Here is an 18,678-nt window from a genome sequence, read left to right on the forward strand (position 1 = left end):
TCTATCTATCTATCTATCTATCTATCTATCTATCTATCTATCTATCTATCTATCCATACATATAATTTTTTCCCTCCAACTACCCTAATACTGACAAAGGTCTCATGAGTTACAAATATCATCTTTCCATGCAGAAATGTAAACAGTTCAACCTTAATAAGTCGCTTATTCCCACAGCCTCTCAATCTTGACTATTCTCATTTGTTGTAATTTTTGCCAGTTTACTGGATTTGAGATGAAATCTCAGGGATTTTTTTGATTTGCTTTTTCTTAGTGATTAGAAACATTTTTTTTTATGTCTGTTAATAGTTTGCAGTTCTTTTGAGAACTATTCGGTCATATCATTTGAGGACTAATCTATTACATAATGGTTTTTGTATTTTATGGTTATTTTGAGTGGAATTTCTCTTTATGTTTATTTCTGCTGTTTTTCATCAAAAGGGTGAATATTTATGTAGGTTTATTTTATGTACTAATATTCTGAAGTTATCAATCTTTTCAATTAATCTTTTAGTTGACTTGGGTTTTCTATGTAGATCATTGTAACATTTGCAAAAGTGATAGTTTTTTTTGTCAATATATATTAGTCTCTGTATTTATTTTACTTGTTGCAGTATGTTAAATAATTTTAACAAAATTTTAGCAATATGTTAAATAATAGTGATGTTAATGACTACTTTTGCTTTACCTGTGAAATTTTTGGACTTTCAGCCTTGTTCCACAATATATAATGTTGATTTTGGGTTTTATATAGATACTATTTACTATATTAAGAAATGATCTGTTGTTCACTTCTTGGTGTTTTTTTTTAACATAAAGGGGTGTTTTATTTTGTCAAGCCTTTTCTGCATCTATTAATATAACTGCTTTAATTTTTTTGAGTAATATGGTCTACTCTGATTTCCAGACTTTCCTGTTACTCACAGTGGACACCATCATCCTTCTAGTCACATAGGATCACAATTTCTGTGTCAGACTACTTACTCTTCCTCTCCTCTCCTTTCTAAAAAGTTATGAGATCTTGTTATTTGTACCTCATTGTAGCTCCCTTTTTTATTACTCACTCCATCTCCTTCTTAGATCAAGCCGTCATCATGTTGCACTTGGAATATAGCCTCCTAATTAGTCTTTCTGACTTATCTCTTGCATTAAAATCCATCTTCCACACAGCTAAGTATTAGTTTTCTAAAACCACGTTACTCCCTGATTCAGTAAATTCTACCAGTTCTCTATTTGAACCTAGAATCAAATGTTATTTCATCTTTATCTCATCCTTTAACATTTTCTATTTTGAATTATTAGTACAGTGTTAGATATATATAATTTGTATGTAAATATACACGTGTCGGTATGTGCTCAGTTTTTTAACTGATAGGAGTGTGCAACCTGAAACACTTAGAATTCACTGCTCTAGACAGTCTGCCTAGACAGAGGTCAGTTTAAAAAGGCTTGAGAGTGGACTTGTTTGACATATATAAATCATGAACAGATAAGTTGAGCATGAACTAGTGTATTATATCTTTAGTAATATAATGGTAATACAAGGAACTTAAGCTAGTTTAGATCAGATAAAAGATTGTAGGATTTTTTAAAAAATGACGAAATTATAAAGCTTATTTCCGCTGAGAAGGGGTATAGGCTAAAAGTACAAATACATTTTAGAAAATATTTTGATAAATTCATGTCTTTGTGTGTGTGTGTGTGTGTGTGTGTGTGTGTGTGTGTGTGACAATTGGGGTTAAGTGACTTGCCCAGAGTCACACAGCTAGTAAGTTTTATGTGTCTGAGGCTGGATTTGAACTCAGATCCTCCTGACACCAGGGCTGGAGCTCTATCTACTGTGCCACCTAGCTGCCCCTAAATTCATGTCTTTAAGCTCTATATTGAAATGTTTAGGAACCAAGATGTTTAAGGTATTTCTTAAATGTTTCATCTTGAAGTCAAAGAGGACAACTTTGCTCTTCCATTTTTATAGAATAACAAACTACACAGACCTTGACTTGGGCCCAATTTTGCAGTAATTTGATGGAGGAAAAAAAAATGTGTGTTTAAATAAAAAATGCTCATGTATTTACTACAGTTGTTACCTAGATTGTGGAATAGAAAGTGAAGTACCAGGTCACAGGTCAGTTTTTGGTATTGTCTATAAATCCTACCATGTCTTTGTAGGTCTTACACTCATTCAGATCATTTTAGACCTTTGGAGAAGCTTTCTTGGATCAAGGAACAGAGACTTGGGAAACATTATTCCAATGCTGAATCTGAAATAGGAAAGATGATGTCATCACTAGTTAGGTATTTTATGATAGTGGGTTTCACACTTTTTTATCTTAGGCCCCTTTTATACTTTTAAAAATTATTGAGCATCTCAAAGATCTTTTGTTTATATGAGTTATATCTCTTGATATTTATAAAATTTAAAAGTTTATTTATTAACTAAAAATAATAAAACCACTACATGTTAACATAAATACCATATTTTTTATGAAAAGTAACTTTTCAAAAACAAGAAAATAGCCAAAAGAATGACATTGTTTTACATATTTTTTGCAAATTTCCTTATTATATGGACTTAAAAGAAGAAAGCTATTTCTCTTATCTGCTTCTGTCATCAAACCATTGCAGATATTGTTTTGGTTGTTGAAGTATATAAAGAAAATCTGGTCACATACAAATATGTAGTTGGAAAAGTAGAGGAATATTTGAATAGGGAAATAATGTCTTAGTTATAGTATGAAAATAATTTTGACCTTGTGGATTCTACAGAAGAGTTTTGGGGACCCCCAGGGGCCTGCAGAACACAGTTTGAGAATCACTATTCTAGAGAATTAACAGTTGTGGAACATAACATAGTATCTTGAGGTCTGCATATACCATCCCTTGCAGAACTCTAAATGCTGTTTGTGTTATTTGGATGTATCGAAGAATAACACACAATGGGAAACAGCATGATATGGAGGAAAGAGCACTGTATTTGGACTTAGAGGACTTTAGTTCAAATTCTGTTTCTGTTGCTTTGTTTGACCTTGTGTAAGATTTTAAGCTCTCTGGATGCCAGTATCTTCAAATGTAAAAGGATGAGTTAGAGTATAGGAGAAGTTGAACTAGATTATCTCTAGTGTCCTCTAGCCCTAAGGCCTATGATACTACTAATTTTATATATGTATTTTGTTATGAAGTTACTAAATAATTTCCCTCTTGCCCTAATTTTATTACTTTTAGGGGAGATAGAGTTATTAGGTGACGGAAGGTAATTTTCTGAGGATAGTTCTATCTTTATTTGCTTTGTAACTGATTAAATATGTAGCTGATGAGCATGCTTGGCATAGATAGCATGGCTGACAAAAGTTTAACATCTTTATGTCCATTTTTTTGTCTTTAGGTTTGTGAGCAGAATATTTGTGGTGCCAAATCATCCAGATCTATTATTATCTACCTCAGGGGTGGGTATTTTATTATCATTTATCATTTATTATTATTATTATTATTATTATTATCATTTATCTTAGTCTTTTTTTTTCCTTTCAAGATATATATGTGGTTTGATGCTACAACTGGAGGTTCTTTTAGAGATAGGGTTTTTGTTTGTTTTTTGTTCTTGTTCAGTACTCCTAGATGGTACTTGTGGTTTTTCCCCCCTAAGTTAAAGAGGTAGCTGTAGTTCTTGTTCTAAGCAGTTTATTAGACAGAAAATATTAATTTCACGGCCCTTTTAATTGATCCTGACATGGACTTAATATATGTCGATTACCATCATTAGTTCTAAAAATGCCTTCATTATCTCAGGTGAGGGAGATGAGAGGGAGACTTTCTGAATCTCCAGGACATTTAGATTCTACAGAAGTGCAAAACGTAAGAATATATGGAATATAGCATTCTTATCTTAGTAAGGTACTAAAGTTTATTATTCTAGTATCTACTCCAAAGGATGCCACATCATGTCATGCAAAGTTACCTAGAATTTTTGAAGTCCAAGACCTGAAAACAAGCCTAAGCAGGACCTAACATTCTGAAAAGCTTGTGAATGTAGGCCTCATAATGAACTGTTATTCAAGGTCCAGCCTAACAATTTTGTAGAGAGTAACCACTAAGTGATAAAATTTTTAGCCACAGAGACTCACAAAGCTCATTCATTGTTCATAGGAAGGTTGTGATCTGCTTACTTAGAAGCAATAATTTATTTTGATTTATCAGCTATCACTTCCATAAGCTTTTGAGTTGTAAATTTTTCTCCCCCTCCCTCCTCTCCTCCTTCCGTAGGATGGTGTGTAATCTGATGTAGGCTATCATATACATTCCTATTAAACATATTTTCAAATTAGTAATGTTGTAAGGATGAATTAGAACCAACAGGAGGAACCACAGCAAAGAGAAAACAAAACAGAAGAAAAAAATAGCAAATAGTATTCTTTGATCTGCATTCAAACTCCATAGTTCTTTCTTCTTTGTGGATAGCATTTCCCATCATGAGACCTTTGGAGATGTCTTAGATCCTTGCATTGCTGAGCAGGGCTAAGTCTCTCAAAGTTAGTCATCGTACAACATGGCAGTTACCGTGAACAGCATTCTCCTGGTTCTGCTCACTTCACTCAGCATCAGTCCATACAAGTCTTTTCAGGTTTTTCTGAAGTCTGCTTGCTCATCATTTCTTATAGCACAATAGTATTCCGTTACATTCATATACCACAACTTGTTCAGTCATTCCCCAATTGATGGGCATCCTCTCAGTTTCCAATTCTTTGCCACCATAAAAAGAGCTGCTATAAATATTTTTATACATGTGAGTCCTTTTCCCATTTGTATGATTTCTTTGGGATACAGCCCTAGAAGTGCTATTGTTGGGTCAAAGGGTATGCACATTTTTATCGCCCTTTGGGCATAGTTCCAAATTGCTCTCCAAAATGGTTGGATCATTTCACAACTCCACCAACAATGCATTAGTGTTCCAGAAATTACAGCTTTTTGAAGTAGGGAGATTCTAATATTTGTTACTTTTGTATTCTTTTTTTATATTAATAAACAACTTTTTTGTCTTAAAAAATAGCACCCAAAAGCCCAACTGCTAAATAAAAAGAAATAATATTAATTATCTTTCACAAAGGTGTTAATCTTAAAGAATCATTAAGTTACTGTAGTTATGTCAAAATGAAAGTTTCTGAGTTATTAGTGTGGTTTTGAAAATAGCTTCATTCACTTCAGAAGCCTTCCGTTTTCCATAAACTTTCTTCCTTGTTGCTATAATTTTTTTTTTACTTTTCTTTTATCTACCCAGAATCATGTTCTGTCTCTCATGGCTTTTTTTGTTCTTGCCAGTTCATTTTCTAGTTGATTTTTTTCTTGTTGATTTCCATCAATATCTAGGTTTCTTGAGTTTTTACTTTTCTTTCACTTTTTTAAGGCCTTCCTTCCCTGGGGCCTTACTGTCTTCTTTAAATTTTGCTATGGGGGCAGGTAGGTGGCGCAGTGGATAGAGCACTGGCCTGGAAGTCAGGAGGACCTGAGTTCAAATGCGGCCTCAGACCAAACACTTGACGCTTACTAGCTGTGTGACCCTGGTCAAGTCACTTAACCACAATTGCCTTTAAAAAAAAAAAGAATATAAATTTTGCTATGAACTGTGGACATTTTATTACGCAGGTATTTCAATTCAATAAATATTTATTAAGTTGCTTATTATTTGTAGAGCTATTGGGGTAGGCACTGGATAAGATAAATTGTATTAGTTTTTTCCTAAAATTCATTGATAAAGCCATACACATTAATTAATATCAATTTCTCATTTTATTATAGTATAATCTTGACTTTTGGTTGAAAAGCCATAGTACAGTCATACCATTGTAAATTATGCAGTATGTGAAAACAATTTTTGACCTTTTTTCTTATTGGAGAAGTACCTCTATTTATTGGTTTGACATAAGAACAAACTAATCTGCTGAAATTTTCTCACTTCCTCTTACTGTCTTTCAGTCCATTTTCATTTTATGTGAAAATTTTTTACAATTTACTAATTTTATAGTTTTAGAAATTTACATTTTTATTTCACATACCAAAAGATCATCTTTTTCTATCATTCAGTGTTGTATGTGGTACCAAACTATGGATGTAGTCACAGAAATCTCTAGATTAGTTGCAATTAATTTGCACCATTGATAAAGATATCTGTAACAGTCAAATTTGTAAAACTGGTAGTTACTTTTATAGAATCTGTATGTTTATAAAAATGTTATTTAAGTCTCTTATGACCAGTGCAAACCTTAATTTTTTAAGGATTCATTCCATCATATATGTAAGTTGTATTTTGATTTGGGTGATACGCAGTGGACAGAAGCTTATAGTAATGAATCTTATTGTCTTTTTTGAATATATATAGGACTGTACTTTGAGACTCTGGGAATACAAAATCGGAAAAGAATTGCAGTGCTATCATCTTAACAGACTGAGAAATCCTGAGGCAACCCCATGTGAGAAGGTGGAGTTTGTGATTTTAACCTTGTTTTTGTTAACATGCTTCTAGCCTTTTATTGAGGTGAATTGATTCTACTAAGTAAAAGGGAAAGCTGAAAATGGTTAGTATCAATACTAGACTTCTTGCAGGGTTAATTTTATTTGTTAAAAATACTGGAAACATTTAGTCATTATACAGAAATCATTTTATCAATCGTTCTAGGTTGTCATTAAAAGAAATTTTTTATTCTGATGTATCTGATCTTACTAAGGAATTGATACTGCTTGCCAAGATCTTGTTTAGCAATGTCTTTGAAATTAGTAAAGAATGAAGTTTCAAAAACAATTAGTACTGTAGTAGATTTAGTACTGTCACTCTAAAAATATTTTCCAATCTTTTAAAGGTATTTTTTGTAGATATATAGACATACTAAGATAGTCAAGACATGACTATCCAATTAGGGAAACTGAAGCAGAATAAGGCTTAATCGCTTACTCTACTTAAGCACTTGGTTCGGTTAGTGCTAACCAAGATTTGAGCGTATAGTCCTGGTAAGGTGCAAATATGGCACCTGAGTTGTGTGATGTAAAGAACAATGGCTTGAAAGTCAGGAGTTCTGGCTTCTAGTCCTCTTCCTAGCTGTATGACCATAGATAAGCCACCTCTATCTGAGCCTTAGATGGTTTCTCATCTGTAAAATTTGGGTTAAGATCAGCAGGAGTTCTTAACCTTAAAATAGTAAATTTTTAAAAAATGGATTTTGATAACTACATTTCAGTATATATTTTGTTTTATGCATCTGAAATGTTATTTTGAGAAGGGGCTCATAAGATTCATCTGACTGCCAAAGAGTTCCATGGTCCTACCCCCCAAAATTAAGAACCTCTGATTTATTTGGACCCTTAAGTCTGCTTCTGAATTCTGATTCTGATGTCTTTAAACAGTATGGGGACATGGTCACTAGAATCTTTATGGGTAAATTTAGATGCTTTTCAACTCAGAGCTTTATTCCCTACTAATTTGTTTCTAGTTTTTTGAGCTTCAGTTATGGAAACTAATTAATTTTATGCAAGCCTCTCTCCCCTCCCCTTTTTTTGCCTTTTGAGTGGCCATTTCTCTTTTCATAGTTGCCCTAAGCCAAACGCGTTGAGGCCTTGATTACTTCTCAAACCTTTCAAAATCTCTATGATGACATATCTTAAAGATATGGAAATTTGAGGTTAAGAGACTTGCCAAATAGGCAAGGACACAGGTGAAATCTTAGAATTCATGAGCAGTTAATAGGCCATACAATAATTTTTCCAGTTCAGCATTTTATCTCTACAAATTTTCAAAACTGTTTTCTAATGTTTTCAAATATATTCTCAGACTAAATGTAGTATAGTGGATAAAGCATGAGAATTTCTTGTTTGAATCCCTTGATATAGTATTACATTTGAATTGTCTCTAATGCATGCAAACCTTAGAATTTAGATAATTCACTAACATATTAGAAACAGGGAGTCAGTGTAGTGATTATCTATGTATCTTCCTAGATGATCTTTCTTGGACATTTTGGCTTGCATCATATAACAAATTTCAAAAGATTTTTTTCTTTTTTAAACAATGAAATTGTCTTTTTCTTCAATACCATTATGCAGTTCTTCTGTGATTTCTTGTTTACAGTGGATTCTCATTGTTCAAGTGCCATATATCTGTGATTGCCAGGAGTATTTAATGTTGAAAATATTTTCAGTGCTTTTTGTGTTCTCTTTTGTGAAAGTGACAGTCATAATGAACTATCTCTGAGGTCATGCACTGAGTAACTGGACTTCTTTTGTCTGAATATGTGACTTTTAAGCCATTGTGCTGAGTGGGACAGGGAATCAGAGGCTTATTTCAGATTATGTAACATAAAGTTGTACTGGACCCAGTTAGCCTGGTTTCATGAATTTTCTCCAGCTTTGTTCAGCAGCCCTTGAATCGGAGTGAAGGTAGTAGGTGGTAGGAGTGATCTCGGATTGAGGCATTGCAGGGCTGCATTGGCATTGGGATAAAGAGACCAGGAACTTGAAAGAAAAAGAGAGTGCAAAGCTGAACTTTTTACCAAGACATCAGGGTAGGTTAGAGAGAAGAATGTAGCCATTGGGGTACCTAATTCCTTCTACAGATCAACTTTTGTGCTCTTTAACCAGCATGAAATAATTTTTGTTAATACTACTTTGTAATATAACTGATATTGCTAGGTCCTCATTTCCCACTTTCCCTCTCATTATTTCCCCTGAGATTTTTGACCTTTTGTTCTTCTAGATACATTTTATGGTTTTTTTAGCTTTGTAAGGTAATCCTTTTTGATTGGTATGTGCACTGAATAAGTACATTTATGTAGTTAGTATTTTCATTTTTATTGCATTGCTGTGACCCATCTCTGACAAATAATGTTTCTCCAGTTAGTCCAGTCTATCCTTATTTGTGTAAAAAGTGTTTTGTAGTTGTATTCATATAGTTTCTGGTGGATATTTTATTCCAGTTATTTTATACGTTCTGTAGTTATTTTGAGTGGAACTTCCTCTTGGGTTTTGTTTGTTTTATTAGAAAATCTGATTACTTGTGTAGATTTAATTTCTGTATACTGCTGTTTTGCTGCCATTACTGTATTCACTTAATTTTTAAAAATTCTCTAGGGTTTACTATTAGGCATTATGTAAAAAAGATCATATTTCTATTTTCTCTTTGCCTATTCTTAGTCTCTCAGTTTATTTTACTTGTATTATTGCTACATTTAGCATTTCTATCACTATCAAATAATATTGGTAATATTGAATATCCTTGCTTTATCCTGGATCTCATTTGAAAGTCCTCTAGCCATATAATACTGCCTCTTGGTTTTAAATACATAATATTTTCCTTATTAAGCAAAGGTCCAATTATCCCCATACTTTTTAGTGTTTTTTTAATGCACTTTGCATATATTAATGTAATTTTGTGCTTTTTAATAATTTTAATGATTGATATTATTATTATTTTTGTGGTTTTCCTTATAAATCAATCTTGAAATCCTGATATAAATCCCATCTTGACCTAGTGTTTAATCTTTTTTTCTTTTTTGTAGCCTCTTAATATTTAATTTAAGATTTTTGTATAAATACATTTTAGAATATTGGTTTATAGTTTGCTTTTTCTGTTTTGTTTCTGTCATAGACAGAATCTGATAATCCCTTTTCCTGTTTTTTGCAAACAGTTTGTATAATATTCTTTGAATAGTTGAGACTGATTTTGCTTGTAAATTCATCTTGTTCCAGGGTTTTTCCCCATTTGAGAGTTCATTTGTAGCTTGTTCAATTTCTTTTTCTATAATGTGGTTATTCACATTCTATATAGCATCTGGACATTTCATGTTTTTGCAAATAATTCTTTTGATTTTATGTTGTCAATTTTGTTGGCATTGAGTTGGACAACATATTTCCTACTAGTTTCCTTTATTTTTCATTTGTTGTGAATTCTTTTTACTTATGCTGATTTTTTTCCTATTTCTTTTAGGAATAGCTAAATTATCTTATTCATTTTTTAAAACCAGCTCCTAGCTTTATTTATTCATTCAATGATTTTTTTGCTTTCAATTTTGTTAATCTCTTTCATTTTTAAAATTCCTGTTTTGATGTTTGGTTGTTTTTTTCTTTGCTTCTTTCTTACTTTCATGAACAATTTATTAATCTTTTATTTCTTTTGATGAAATTGTTTAATGATTTAAAAAAAATTCTCCTAAGGACTACTTTGGCTGCATCCCTAATATTTTGAGGTTTGTCTCATCGTCATTTTCTTGGAAATTGTCTGTTGTTGCTGTGATATGTTATTGTTCCTACCAATCTCTTGGGATGAAATTACTTAGTTTAGTTCGTTTTATGCCATATTCAAATTTTGTTTATTGAATAGAATTTTTATTGTGTTGTAGTTAATAAAGGATGTGTTTCATGCTTCTCCTTTTGTTTCTGATGTTTTTATGCTTTTGTGTGGGTATATATACCTCTTTTCTATTTGCAGTTGCTCAAGGTCTGTTGCATGTAATTTTTTATAAAAGTCTATTCTGGATAAACTTTTTTTTCATATTTGTTATATTAGTCTAGTTTTGAGAGGTTCCCAACTATTAATAGCATTGCAGTGTATTTGTCCCTTTAACTTGTTTAATTTTTCAGTATTTAGATTCTGTTCCATTTGGTGCATATATATCATTGATAATATTGACTGTTGGTGGTGCAGTGGATAGAGCAGTGGGCTTGTAGTCAGGAAGAGCTGAATTCAAATCCAGCCTCAGACAATAGCTTTGTGATCCTGGACAAGTCAATTAACCTTGTTTGCTTCAGTTTCCTCATCTGTAAAATGAGGTGGAGAAAGAAAAGGCAAACTACTTTAGTATCTTTGCCAAGAAAACCTCAAATGGGGTCATGAAGAATAGGACATGACTGGAAAAATGACTGAATATTGACTATAGTACCTTTTTTTAATGTAATCTGCTATTTCATCTTTTTTAGTATTTGCTGTTTTTATTGTTGCCTTGTCTGAGATCATGATTATTACACCTACTTCTTGTACTTCTTCTTAAACAGAGTAGATTTTTCTTCACGTTTTTTCTTCACTTCTATTGCCTTCTGCTTTCTCCCTTGTCTCCTTAGGTACTTTTAGAAAGAAAATCTCTTAATGATATCTCTCTTGTTATTTTATTGTTGTTCTTGGTTATTGTATTTATTTCCCTTTCTCTTTCTCTTATATGGGGTGTTGAGAAGTAAATAATTTTTTCAAGTCTCGTTATGTTTCTAGATATGCTTCAAAATGCTTCTTTTTTAATTGAATATTCGTCGTTTTCATTAATGATTAGTCTCAAATTTGCAGGATACATTACCTTAGGCTACACCTTGAGCTCCTTTGCTCTTCAGAATACATTATTACATTCTCTCCAGAAATGTCTTTGGGGTGGAGAATAGTCTTGTGTTATTTGAATTTCTTTTCTCCTGGTCACTTTGCAGAACTTGATTGTCACTGGAGTTGTTCATTTTAACCACTATGAGTCTTGGAGTGTGCAGCATAAGGATTTTTCCATAGATTCTTTTGATTGGCCTTTTGTTTTTGTGTTTAGCAATTTTGGGCAGTTTTCTTATGTTATTTCTTTCATTATGGTGTTCAAGATTTATGATTTGTGTTCTTCTGGCAGACTTGTAATCCTTCAGTTGTCTATGCATTCTGTCTTCAAGATCAATATTTTCCTTTTATAGAGGTCATGTTTTCTTTCCTTACTCTTCTCTCATACCCCTAACTAATTTATAGGTGGCAGCCTTCATTGTAGCCTACTGTCTGAGAATCAGTTGAGAAAACTGGGGTTATAAAAAAAAGATACTTTGTAAACTTCAAAACACTACAGAAATGTAAGCTTACGCTTTCTTCTTTTTTTTCGCCTAGATATTTGCAGTTTCAAGAATAACTTACTGTTGCCGAGAAAACTACATTGCCATTTTATGTGACTGGTAAGCTACCAAATGATTGTTATTGTGCTTCTTTATCACATACCATAAATCTTAGTTCACAGGAGACTTTGGTGTACCATGATTTGCAGGCATATGACAATGCTAGTGGAATGTTAAATATGGGCTTTCATCTTTGAGGCAGAGAGATCTTTGGAGTCATTAAAAGAGCTGTTCTGTTTAAACCTCTGTCCAATTACCTATCCATTTGCATTATTTAGCCAAAGTGTGTGTGTGTGTGTGTGTGTGTATTCACACACCTACTGGCTGGTGTGTATATATACATCTCTCTCTCTCACACACACACACACACACACACACACACACACACACATTGATGGATGAGCTCCATAGGTTCATTATCTACTTCTTTGTTATATTCTGAACAATATACATTCTAAATCCAGTTTTTTTTTTTGCTATATTCCTGGTTAGTCCAAAATTTTCAGTACCACATGGGGAGCAGTGAAGAGGTACGTGTGGATGTGAGAAGGCTACAATGAAGAACCCAAGTGAAGGACGACATCCAAGAGATGGATGGTTGATATGTGGTTATATGGCAAAAGTTTAGGGATAACTTGTATAGTATATTTGTGCCATGCATACTTGCAGTGTGAAAAGAAAGTGAGGAAGATCTTTGAAAACTGCCCCTTCTCCCACTTTTGTGTCCTCCCTGTGGGAGGAGGACATAGAAAAGAGACACAAACGGTGGATGGTGAAAAGTGAATAGCAATCTGCATGATTGGAGGGAACATCTAAAATAAAAGCACAGATCTGTTTAAGAATTTGAGTATACAAGAAAAAGGAGGAGAATGTACCTACTGTTTCATTAGACCTTTTCCCACTAATCTGGGTGCTATGTGACTCTAAAGCTAGATTTTGATTCGGAACATCTTAATAGCAGCTTCATTGTCAGGATTCCTCCTTCCAGTGAATTTGGGCTATTATATGAGAATGTGTGTGCTTGTACTGTCTGCTTTATTAATATAATTGTAATTCAGTACTTTAGTGGATATGTGATCTTTTCAGTGTGGGTATTCCCTCCACTTGATACAGATCATAACTGACATTTTCATCCTGTGTAACTTGTTCATGTTGGACACCCCCATATATTTGTCATAAAGAATCCATCCACTAGGCTTGAGACCTGCCTCTAGTGTTTTAAATTTTATCTGTATACCAGTACTTGGGCTGCCCATCTTTTATTTTTACTACGTGTTCAATTAAGCTCTTTTTCTGATTGTATATTTCCTAGATGCTATCTTTTCCACCATTGTTAGTGCAAATATCATTATTAGTAATGTTTCCCCTATCTATGCCCACTGTATGTTTCTTCAGTGTGCTATCATTGCCTGAGAGTTTCATTCTTCAAAGGAGATTTTGGTGTTCCATATTTCAGTCATGTAGCATCACTTGGAGAATATTGGTATTAATCAAAGAAATGTTTATTAACACACTGTTTTGGGAGTGTACTTTGTTATAGTTTTTCTTTGGGTATTTGTTAAAATAAAACATCAAATTTTAAAGGAAAAAAAGATTGGGTTAATGTTTAAAGGAGGAGCATGGGATTAACAAAATCACTTTGTAGTTTCCAAAATGCCTCTGGTTTCTTTTCACCTTATCTTTATTGTACATTATGTTAAATGTGACAAGGGCATCAAACTGATTTCTTCATGGGCATATTTCAACAAAGATAATTGGGACGATCATAGGGTAGTATGGATTTTCTGGCATGCTGAGTGTTTTGATTTCAGTAGGAATTGGCAAATGTGTTTATTATTCATATTTCTTGCCACTTGACTCCTTTATTTGTTTCTGTTCCCATTAGAGTAACTTTTATCTGGGTATATAGTTATATTTGTCAAATAGACTAGAATTATTCAAGGAACTCTAGGCCCTACTACAAATAAAAGAAGAGGATAGAATTTCATATATTTTTGAAAGACTGCTTTTGCCTAATTTTTAAGCATTTGGTAGCTTACATATGGAAGACTATCTAGTAGCTTATTCTGTGAAAGCAGTCTTTCTTTTAGCAATCAAATTAATAAAAGATCCTAGTACTTATGTTTTCCTTTTATCTTTGTATCCCCATTTTTAGCACAGTAACTGGCGATAATAGCCAGTCAATGAATGTTTGTGGATTGATGATGAATATCTTATGCCACAGTAGTATACAGAGTACATGTAAGCAGAGCATCTGTTCCTTTTAAGAGATGCCTGTAAAAATTGGGTCAGAACTGTTGATGTTCTCCTAATCCCTATTAGCTGTCACTATGAGTGTTGGCCACATTGCCCCTAATAAAACAGAATACAACAGTCCATCGATATCATATGATTTGACAATAAATATTGCTAATGGGAGAAGAACAGTATGATGGGCTACTATGATGAAGTTGATACTATCTAACCTTTGAATTCAAAGGGTGAGGCTTTTAAAAAACTTGGTATATATAAAACTATATACATGATTGTAAGTTTGCAAAAATATATACAGGGATCTTTGAGTATCATAATAGCTTTAAAACAATACAATTATAGTCTTGGATTTCTATTTTTGATGCTACAACCTTCATATACTCAATCCCAAGGAAATTTGACTATACATGCAAATAGCCATCCACCACCCTAGTTCATAGTGTAGACTCACTGATCTTGCACTTCACTAAAACCCCTAGATTTTTTGCATGTGAATTGTTAGACCCCCGTGAATCTAGTTAGTTATTTAAAAAATTTTTTTTTCTTTTTCTTCCTTGAAAGTATTCCTGTAATCTACATCTTCCAACTTGATGACATCAAGAAACAGCTGATTTACAAACAACAACTTACCTTTGATCACAGAGTGTGGGACATTGCATTTGAGGAAATGCAAGGGCTTTGGGTTTTACAAGAGTGTAGAGAAATGCCAGTTTTGCTCTATCACCTTGAGAATGGACAGTGGCAGGTAAGAGACATGCTTTTAAAGTAACAGTAATTATTATTCCTGTTTATATAGACTAAGGATGTACAATACCAGTTCCGTGCACTTTCAGTTTTTCTTAAAACTTGTGCTTGATCATACTCTAGTTTTTGTTTTCGTGTTTTTGGGAAGAGGCAGTATAGTATAGTTGGGTACCAGACTAGGGCAGTGATAGCTTGGGTTCTAGTTCTAGCTCCACCACTTTGTTAGCTATTTTACTGTGGACTGTTGCTTATTTTAGCCTCATTTTTTTCATCTGTAAGATAGATTTATGATACCTCCCCTACTTACCTCATCATTTATAAGGATCAATAAATAATGTATGTAAACTGTAAAGCATCATACAGACCTAAGGTATTTTCATTTCTTTTGCTTTCCTTGAGATATTTGGCTTCCTCTTGATGGTGAGAGCTCTGTGTGCATTGCATTTTACTTCTAATAAATGTTGCCATTTTTTGTCTTCCTCAGCCTATTTCCAAAAATGAGATGTTAAAGAAAATCTCCAATAACCTACATGAGAACTGGACCATGGTGGAAGGTGGTGAGAAATTTACTTCTTAATGTAATGTCTAAAATTATTCCTAGGATCTCCTCTTTGACAAGCCACTCTTATTCCATAGGGCCCCAGTGATCATTTTCAGCATTACCTCTCTAGCTCAGTCTAGGAATGAAAAGGAAAGTGCTTTCACCATTATGTGTCATGGCTATTTTGAGGCAAAGGGGTCTGCACCTATGATTTCATTTGGTGTTAATAATTCCTTTGACCAAGGCAGATCAGCAGCTATTCTGTAACTTAGTCTTAGAGAGTTGTCTTAGAGATTAAGTGACTTGCCCAAAGTTAGCCTCTATTTCTGAATCCTAGATCTGTCGCTTAACTCTGTGAATCTTAATAGGTCACTTCACAGTTCTTGGCCTCAGCCTTTTCATACATAGAATGAGACTAGGCTAATTGATCTCTAAAGTCCTGTCCAACTCTAGGTTTCTATTAAGCTCATGCTTATAAAGCACATGCATAGACAGTTATCTCAGGGCTCATTCCTAGTTGGTGTGAAATCATGGCAGACTTAATTTGTTGTTTGTATTTGGTCAGGAAGGGATATAAGAGTCTTTAATTGTGTGGGTAAAAGATATTTTCTCAATGTGCCAGTCAGGTTTGGGAATTAAAGGAAATCTGTAATCATTTGATCTAACTCTAGGGTTTACTGACTTGTATATGAACCAAGTGAACCTAGATCAAGCCCAACCACTGACTGGCCCACAGATGTTAGAAGGCTGGGCAGTTTCATGTTGAAGTAGGTCCAGGAAACTGGAGACTCTTATAAATACATAAACTCAGAGTAAGCAAGGACTTAAGTACATGAGAATATGCCAATTACAAATTGATCAGATAAAGGAAAGCACAGTAGTCAGTTGAATTGCTTTGGAGTTTTGGCCTACATTCATAAATATTCCCCAGTCATTCTAGCAGTTTTTTACATGTTCTTCCCCTTCTTCTGTTGAGTGAAGGGGATAGATCTAATTATCCTATATTTCTAGACTTTTATATTTTTTGCTCAAAACTCTTAGATAGTTCATAAACCTTTTCAGTGTATGAAACTCTTCACCTAGTCATGATAAATGTTTTGAATTTCAGTTTACAGTCAACCCAATTATTCTTGTTAAGAAGGAAGCATTAGGATGGATAAACTATTGACAGATCATTTTTATTTGATTTTTTGCAGTGTGATAGAAGATGTTAAGTTTTGTTTTTACATGTAGATTTGCCTTCTAAATTATACTTTGTTTAGTCTAATAATACAAATGATTTATGTACCTAAGAACATGCTGGCCAGGCAGTATGACCTAGGAGTAACTGCATCTTATCCAAGACTAGTTTTTAATTTAATATCCATCTTTCTCATGTTATTAATACTGAAAAAGGCAATCAAGAAAACATTAGCAGCTGCCACCAGGCTATTTTCCCATTGTGCTGACTGTGTGCACTATAAATTTGTTACATAATTTCAGCTGGGCCTTATTGTGGCAAGGTAATCCTTTTAATTGATTCACTATTCCATTCTCTACAAAAATTTTTCCAAGCCTTTTTTCATTCTTCCTTAAATCTTCCATTGCTCTTGACCTCAGTTGACAACCTTGCTTCATATTTCACTGAGAAAAATTGAGGTTATTCACCAAGAAGAGCTTCTCCCCTTCTCCTAATGTCACATAACCCAGAAGTGAAATTGAATAAGGATAAATGTAAACTAAAATAATTTGGATTAAAAAATAATTTTACAAATATAAGACGATAGAAGCTTGGTTAGATAGTAATTTGGAAAAGATCTAGGATTTTTAGTGGATTGTAAACTCAATATGAGTCAGTAATGTGATATATACTGGGCCTGTAATCAGGAAGACCTGAGTTCAAATGTGACCTCATACACTTAACTAGCTGTGTGACTCTGGGCAAGTATTTAATCTCTTTTCCTGGAGAAAGGAATGGCAAGCCACTAATGTATCTTTGCCAAGAAAACCCCATGGACAGTATGGTCCATGGGGTCACAAAGAGTTAGACACAACTGAACAACTAAACACCAATGTGATAACAGCTACTAAAAAAACTAAGGTAAGCTAATTTGATCTGTACGGCATTAAAAAAAGAATAGCTTGTAGGAGCAAGATGGCAACGGTCTTGAGGTACTCTGTCCTAAGCATAGGACATCTAGAATTCTGGATTCTGGGTCTAACAGTCTACAGTTCTGGATGCTACTGTTTGAGAAGAACATTGATAAGCCTGAGAGTGGTCAGTTGAGGGTGGCCAGAATTCTAAAAGACCTTCAGTCATTGTCATGTAAAGATCAGTTGAAGAATCTGAGAATATTTAGCCTGGAGAAGAGAAGACTCAAGGGTGAATGCTATCTTAACCTTTTCGAAGAGCTGTTTTGTGGAAGAGGAATTAGATTTATTCTGTTTGCTCTCAGAATTCACAACCAACAGCAGTAAATAGAAATCACAGAAGAGTTGTTAGGACTGATGACAGGAACATTTCCTTAATAATTACCACTGTCCATAATTGGAATAGGCCTCTTTGCAAGGTAGTATATTCCCCGTCCTTGGAGGTATTCAGTAATATCCTAGGTGATATCCTTTTGTCCAGGTACATTGTAAAGGGATTTCTTTTTTTAGTTTGGGTTGTACTAGATGGCCACTCATGTCCCTTTGAGTTCTAAAATTCTATGATTCCATGAAAATGTAGCTGAAAAGAAATCTCCAGAAACCCCCTATATAATTATATCAGTAGATTCAGAAAATATCTTTGATAAGATCCAATAACATCAAAACACTAAACAATAGGCAAAGAAAAACTATTCCTCAACATAACACAATAAAAGGTAAGTGAAGAGCCAACTTATTATGTAATGGAGAAACATTAAAAGCATTCCCAATAAAAACATATACAAAGCAGGAGTATCTATTTAAACTGTGGTTATTTGGCATATAACATTGAATTATTTGACATAGTACTACAGATTCTATCAGTTGCAGTAAAGATAGGTAAGAGACATTAAAGGATTCACATTGAAAATTAGAGGTCAGGATGTTATCATTTATAGATGATGGACTAGAACATTTGGACTATAAGTGTATCTCAAAGTTCAACCTCCTCAGCTAAAGAATTAATGAATATAGTAAAGGAAATGGCCAAATATAGATTAATCCATGAAAAGTCTTCATTTCTTATTTATGAGTAAAATTAATAAAACAAAGTTTTAAAACCTGAATATATTGTTTGATAAACTCAAACA

At 33.5% G+C, this 18,678-nt stretch overlaps 1 protein-coding gene across 3 annotated transcripts in view; it reads left to right on the forward strand.

Annotated features, from left to right (window-relative positions):
- WDR4 (WD repeat domain 4) overlaps positions 1-18,678 on the forward strand; it is a 56,319-nt gene that overhangs the window by 31,712 nt on the left and 5,929 nt on the right. For 2 of the 3 annotated variants that reach the window (XM_027843575.1, XM_027843577.1), the window contains 5 exons: positions 3,383-3,443; positions 6,371-6,469; positions 11,876-11,940; positions 14,695-14,878; positions 15,362-15,434. In XM_027843575.1, coding sequence (XP_027699376.1) covers positions 3,383-3,443; positions 6,371-6,469; positions 11,876-11,940; positions 14,695-14,878; positions 15,362-15,434 — 482 coding nt within the window. The remainder of the gene's footprint in view (positions 1-3,382; positions 3,444-6,370; positions 6,470-11,875; positions 11,941-14,694; positions 14,879-15,361; positions 15,435-18,678) is intronic. The other variant, XM_027843576.1, reaches the window with a different exon arrangement.

The sequence above is a fragment of the Vombatus ursinus genome, unplaced genomic scaffold (assembly GCF_900497805.2).
Source record: "Vombatus ursinus unplaced genomic scaffold, bare-nosed wombat genome assembly UNPS02014924.1, whole genome shotgun sequence".
NCBI lineage: Eukaryota > Metazoa > Chordata > Mammalia > Diprotodontia > Vombatidae > Vombatus > Vombatus ursinus.